Here is a 5,777-nt window from a genome sequence, read left to right as displayed (position 1 = left end):
AACTAATTTTCCCAAAGGCTTGCAGACCCCGCAGGTCAGAATTCCTCAGGCCTTCCCTTCTTCCTTTCAGATTGGGAAAGACGCGGGTGCAAATGTCCGGCCATCTCGCTCTGCATCACCTTATTGAGAAAAACCGAAACAATTCGCATGAGGGCGACACGGAATGGGCTGACCCCCCTGTTCGGTGAGAGGCGGGGAGAGGGGTGGGGGGCAGGAGGACCGCGGTGGTCGTGCTTTTGATGCCCGTTCATCCCTGACTGAGACCCGAGGACTCGGCAACCCGGCTCGACTTACAAGAGGAGAGTCGCGGCCTCGTGGGCCGTCCAGGGAGCGCGCGGCGTGTGTCCGCGGGAGCGGGGCGGGGCCACTTGTGCAGGAGCTCGCGACTCGCTACCGGGTTTCGCCCCACGTGACCGAAGCCGCGCCGGCGCCTACACACACACACACACTCGCTCGCTCGCTCGCTCGCCTCCCGCCCAGCAGCAGCAGCATCAACAGCAGCAGCAGCAGCAGCAGGTGAGCGCTGACGTCACCAGGAAGAGCCTCTGACGGACATTCGGCGTTCCGGCCGCGGCTGCTCGCCATGGACAGGTGGCTGCCTCGACCGCGAAGTAAATCCCGCTGAGCCCAAGCAGGTGAGCCAACGCTGCCGCCGCTCCTTCCGTCCTCCGATCGCTCCATCCGCACCAGCCGCTGCTTGTCTACGCGTCTCCGGGCCGACACTCCGAGCCGAGGCTCCACCCGCCGCTGCGCTTCCGCAAACGGAGACGCCGGTAGTCCGCCGAGCCGCCGCCTAAAAGTTGGCAGGAAACCGCGGCCAACAGCAGGAAGAAGAGCGAGTCCAGCGTAGCCTCCGGTAAGTTAAGTGGCACGGATGAGGGCTGGCACTGGCGGTGGCAGCAGAGGGCCTGGGCACAGGAGAGCTGGCGAGCCAGGGCCGGCGGGCGGGCGGTAGGAGCTAGTGCCATCCGTTGATGGCAGGCCTGGCACCAGGCTGCTCAGGGTGGTAGCACCTCGGCTGGCGGCGGGCAGTAAGAGCGTGCCCCCTCACCCTGTCCGTGTCTCTCTCTTGCAGCATTTCCATCCCGCCAACATGGCCAGCGATGACCGTGTGGCTATCCTGTCTGACGACGAGGAGGACCAGAAGAGGAAGTATGTCCTGGCAGAGCCTTTTAACACGCTGTCACTGCAGCAGACCCCCGAGCCCCCAGCAGCACCCCCGACGCCGGCCACGCCGGAGTCGTCAGACGGGGACATGGACTGGCTGGAGAGGCGCTGCTTGAACATCAACAACGACCTCCTCGTCTCCAAGGTCTTCTATTTCTTCTTCTTTTCGGCTTACGGCTCCCTGCACCCCTTGCTGTCTGTGTACTATAAGCAGCTGGGCATGTTGCCCAGTCAGAGTGGCCTGCTGGTGGGCATCAGGTACTTCATTGAGTTCTGCAGCGCCCCCTTCTGGGGGGTGGTGGCCGACAGGTTCCGCAAGGGGAAGGTGGTCCTGCTCTTTTCCGTTCTCTGCTGGATCCTTTTCAACTCCGGGATTGGCTTTGTGAAGCCGGCCACCATGATGTGCGTCCTAAAGAATCCCACCACGAGTCCCGCCAACCTGACGTCGAGCACCACCGCCCCTCCCATTGCGCCCAATGGCAGTCACGGTCGCCTGCAGAGAGACGTTGCCTTTGACCTGCCGCTGCCACTCCGGCGCTCGTTGAGGAGCGTGTCGGGCAATGTCACCGGCGCCAGCACCACTGCGCCCGTCACCAGGCCCCCGAGTGACTACAAGATTGAGTCTGACAGCGAGCAGGTGGAGACCATCTTCTTGCTCATCCTGCTGGTGATCATCATCGGAGAGTTCTTCAGCGCCCCGGCTCTGACCATCGTGGACACGGTTACCCTGCAGTACCTGGGCAAGCACCGCGACCGCTACGGGCTGCAGCGCATGTGGGGCTCTCTGGGCTGGGGGCTGGCCATGCTGTCGGTGGGCATCGGGATCGATCACACCCACGTGCGGCCCCTGGTGGAGGGAGCTGGCTGCCTGGTGCCCGACTACAAGGACTACCGCATCGCCTTCATCGCCTTTGGCGTCCTGATGACGGTGGCGCTGATTGTGGCCACGCAGTTCCGCTTCCACCCCAGCCACTATAAGTCGGAAGAGGAGCTCAAGGAGGCCCAGGAGATGCCCCAGGTCGCCCGTAATGTGCCCGATGGGGAGGCCCCGGCAGGTGGCCAGTTCCAGTTCCGAGACCTGGTCCGGCTGTTGTGTAGCGTCCAGTACGGCAGCGTCCTCTTCGTGGCCTGGTTCATGGGCTTTGGCTACGGCTTCGTCTTCACCTTTCTCTTCTGGCACCTGGAGGACTTGAAAGGGACCACCACGCTGTTTGGCGTCTGCTCGGTCCTGAGCCACGTGTCGGAGCTGGCCGCGTACTTCTTCAGCCACAAGTTCATAGAACTCGTTGGTCACATCAGGTAAGCCCACCCACCGGGAGGCGGCTGGGGTGTCTTTAGGCGCCCGCTCATCAAGGTAACCACCAGGCTGTCTCTCGTGGCAGGGTGCTGTACATTGGGCTGGCATGCAACACGGCACGCTACCTCTACATATCCTACCTGGAGAATGCCTGGATCGTCTTGCCCATGGAAGTGCTGCAGGGTGAGTGGTGGGGCTTGGGTGGGGCCTCCGTGGCACTGCCAGGGTCAGGGGGGCAACAGAAGCTCTGCATGTGTCTCTCTGTCTCCCCCCAGGTGTGACTCACGCATCGGTCTGGGCCGCTTGCATCTCCTATCTGAGCGCGGCAGTGCCACCCGCCTTAAGGACATCTGCACAGGGCATCTTGCAGGGACTGCACCTTGGCCTTGGCCGAGGCTGTGGCGCCATGGTGGGCGGCGTCTTTGTCAACTATTTTGGTAAGGCTGGGTGAAGCTGGCAGGACACCCGCCCCCAGAAGGGGGCGGAGGGCATCGTGCTAACTTGTCCGTTGTCTTGGTTCCAGATGCTGCCAGAACATTCCGGGGAATCGGTATGGCGTCGCTGGTCATCCTCTTGATCTTTGCTCTTATCCAGTGGCTGTCAGGTGACAAGGAGGACGAAGGTGATTGGCCTCTGGGCTGGCGTGGGTGACGTTGCGGCTTTTCTCCTTCATTTGTCCTCATGTGCGTTTCTTCTTTCCTTTGTGGGGCAAAAGAGGACAAGATGCTGGCAGAGAACATTCCGGTCCCGTCTAGTCCAGTTCCCATTGCCACCATTGACCTCGTCCCCCAGGTGAGCAGTGCAGAGCTGCCCCGGGCAGAGGCCAAGCTCCCCCAGAAGAAGACCCGGCACCAGGAGGAGCAGGAGGACGTCAACAGGCCGGCTTGGGTCGTCTCCTCGGCGCCGTGGGTCAGCATCACCTTCTCCCTCTGCCAGGTGAAGGAGATGATAAAAGTGCTCAAGCGCAGCCGCGCCAACGAGCAGCAGCCCCCCCAGGTGAGCCCCATTCCAGCAGGTGCCTTTCTCCCTCTGACCTCTTTGTAACCTCCTCTCTTTCTTTCTTTTCCATGCCAGCCTGGCTCTCGGCAGAAAGGTGAGCTGCTGCAGCCAGGCTCTGAGCACTCGGTGCCACAATGCCCGACCCCGACTCACTCCTCTGTACTGTCTCCTACAGCGAACAAGTGAGGCGGAGGTGCCAGCACCCAGACAGGAAGACCCCGAGGTTCGGGACGACGGCCCTGGACAAAGCCACCCAGATGCCACGCCGGTGCCGGGAGATGCCGCTTCCAGTCGTGCCCCAGGGACACCACCCAGCACCTCGGGCACTTGAGATGTGGCGGCAGCCCCTGAAGAGAACTCTGCTGCCAGCCCAGGGGGGCACGGAGCCCCGAGACGCGAGCCCCGCCTTCTCCCGATGTCATGTGCCTTTTTATCTCTTACTGTTGGTGGAAGTGTTTCCAAAGGGAGAAGACGGGCGCGGACGCGCCAGTGCAGACGTCGGACCGCTTCTGTTGCCCGCTCCTTTACTTTATAGTTTTAAGCTTCAAATTAAATCTGAGAAGTCAAGTCCTGTTGATTGTGGTGCCAGTCAGTCGGCCTGCCGTCGGGTTTAGCTTCACATTTTAATAGCTTTGCATTCACCCACATGCACTCCAGGTGGGCACTTTGCATCACGCCGGTAAAGGACAGCAGAGGTGCTGGTGGGCCGCATTCTTCATTACTCGGTGGTGTGGACGGGCAGTGCCCTCATTGGTCCACCTTGACATTTGTGAATTCCCGGGTGACGGTCAGCAGCACCCTTCCTCTCACTTCACGCTGAATTGTGCCCCCTCGCCAGTGTGGCAGCCAATATAAGAAATGGAGAAGCAGAGTTTGGCCCCAACATGGCAGAAACAAACTCCTCAAACCTGAGGCCCACGCCTGCTGCAGTTCATGCCAGTGATGCCATGGCATCTCATGTTTCGTCACCGTTGGCCACCGTCTGTCTACAGCTGACCTGGTGGCTTCATGACACCCATGGACAGTAAACTCGGACCAAAGGGACGCGACTTGTGCTACTTAGAGAAGAAGTGGACGTGGCAGGAGTGAGAGAGTCTGGGAATAGGCCAGCTGGTACAGAGGGGGGAGTCACCCACCTCGGTGCCAACTTTAAACAAAATGCTTGGAGGGACGCCTACTGGTAAAGAGCGGGTTCACAGCAGAAAGGCACCATAGGGTGATGGTGGTGGTGAAGGTGCCCATCCACTCGTGTAGCAGATGTGTTGGTCAGGGCGCTACTGTTCTTCTGTGCCAGTGAATGACTGGACGACTTGGGTCTTTATTACAAAAAAAATCCAAAAGCGCACAGGAACTTGAATTCATTGTGGGTTTCTGGAACCATCATGGGGTCAAAAATATCCTCACACCCACCTTGATGACTAGGGAGGTGGTGCCAACGGTCCTGGAATGTGCTCGGGTTTGGTGCCCCCCGCCTGCCTGGCAACACTCACTTTGACCAACACAAAGCATGGTGGGAAAGTCCAAGGAGCTCAGCACAGACGTGGGGGGGGGCAGGAATGGGGTCTACTACTTTAGGGTCCCGGGTCATCACTCACGAGCACAAGTTCTGTGGCACTGCGCCAAGGTCTGGAAGGAGACCCCAACTGTCTCCCTTAGCTGCCAGGCAGGTGGTCCAGAGGGTCTGATCAAATCCGAGACCGCTCTGCCGTGAAGTGGAAGTTGGTGGGACACCAGTGTCGCTGGCTAGCGGGTCCTACACCAGCCTCTCAAGATGGACGCCTTCAGGCCCAACTCAGGTCTGCAGCTAATCAAAGTGTGAGGGTCAGGCTGGGATGGAGGAGTAAAGGCGACACCGTGCCAGCTGTCAAGTCTGGCGGTGCCAGCACTGCACACTGGGGTGGTCTGGTGCATTGTGGGAAACACCCAAGCAGCAGCACGTCGACTCGACGCAAACACCAACGCAGGCTCACGTCAAACATCTGGAGTGGCCCGACCTCGGCCTAATGGTGCCCAACGGTCCGCTCTGTGCCAGGAAAGAGACAAAGTCGCTTGAGCTCTACGAGAGTGGCCAGACATCCAAAGCAGGACTCTGCCAGCCCTTCCACAGGGTTAGGCGGACTGGAGATGTGTGTTCACCCCGAGATGGACCCCTGACTGAGTGACTTGGTCTAGCAGAAGCTCGCTGGTGGCGGAGGTGACAGTCAACCACATTTTAGACCCTGTGATGTGCTAATAAATTAAAAGGGGCGCACTGAACTTCAGGTTTTTTGTAACCCCAAGGGCGCACTCTTCACAAATCACGCAGGCTCACTCG

The 5,777-nt window shown here is 60.0% G+C and overlaps 1 protein-coding gene across 3 annotated transcripts; it reads left to right on the top strand.

The window, feature by feature from the left end:
- Positions 1-238: 238 nt before the first annotated feature.
- Positions 239-4,030, top strand: mfsd6b (major facilitator superfamily domain containing 6b). 3 transcript variants are annotated; one of them, XM_039757889.1, is made up of 8 exons: positions 239-635; positions 1,076-2,466; positions 2,550-2,647; positions 2,740-2,901; positions 2,988-3,086; positions 3,180-3,460; positions 3,539-3,557; positions 3,639-3,731. In XM_039757889.1, the coding sequence occupies exons 2-8, from the start codon at positions 1,094-1,096 to the stop codon at positions 3,647-3,649; spliced, it is 2,043 nt and encodes a 680-aa protein (XP_039613823.1). In that variant the 5' UTR covers positions 239-635; positions 1,076-1,093; the 3' UTR covers positions 3,650-3,731. The 3 variants fall into 3 exon arrangements, with proteins under 3 accessions (XP_039613823.1, XP_039613821.1, XP_039613822.1); XM_039757887.1 differs by lacking the exon at positions 3,539-3,557 and having other exon boundaries at positions 250-635; positions 3,639-4,030; XM_039757888.1 differs by lacking the exon at positions 3,539-3,557 and having other exon boundaries at positions 250-856; positions 3,639-4,030.
- Positions 4,031-5,777: the final 1,747 nt, after the last annotated feature.

This window comes from Polypterus senegalus, chromosome 6 (assembly GCF_016835505.1).
Source record: "Polypterus senegalus isolate Bchr_013 chromosome 6, ASM1683550v1, whole genome shotgun sequence".
NCBI classification, from domain to species: Eukaryota; Metazoa; Chordata; class Cladistia; order Polypteriformes; family Polypteridae; genus Polypterus; species Polypterus senegalus.
This window is presented reverse-complemented; position numbering and strand designations above follow the sequence as displayed.

What these genes read in the sequence shown, in the direction of transcription:
- mfsd6b (XM_039757887.1), top strand. Translation starts at nt 1,094, where the DNA reads ATGGCCAGCGATGACCGTGTGGCTATCCTGTCTGACGACGAGGAGGAC. An exon ending in GAACTCGTTGGTCACATCAG is followed by an intron (nt 2,467 to 2,549) that starts GTAAGCCCACCC and finishes CTCTCGTGGCAG; the next exon opens with GGTGCTGTACATTGGGCTGG. An exon ending in ACGAGCAGCAGCCCCCCCAG is followed by an intron (nt 3,461 to 3,638) that starts GTGAGCCCCATT and finishes TGTCTCCTACAG; the next exon opens with CGAACAAGTGAGGCGGAGGT.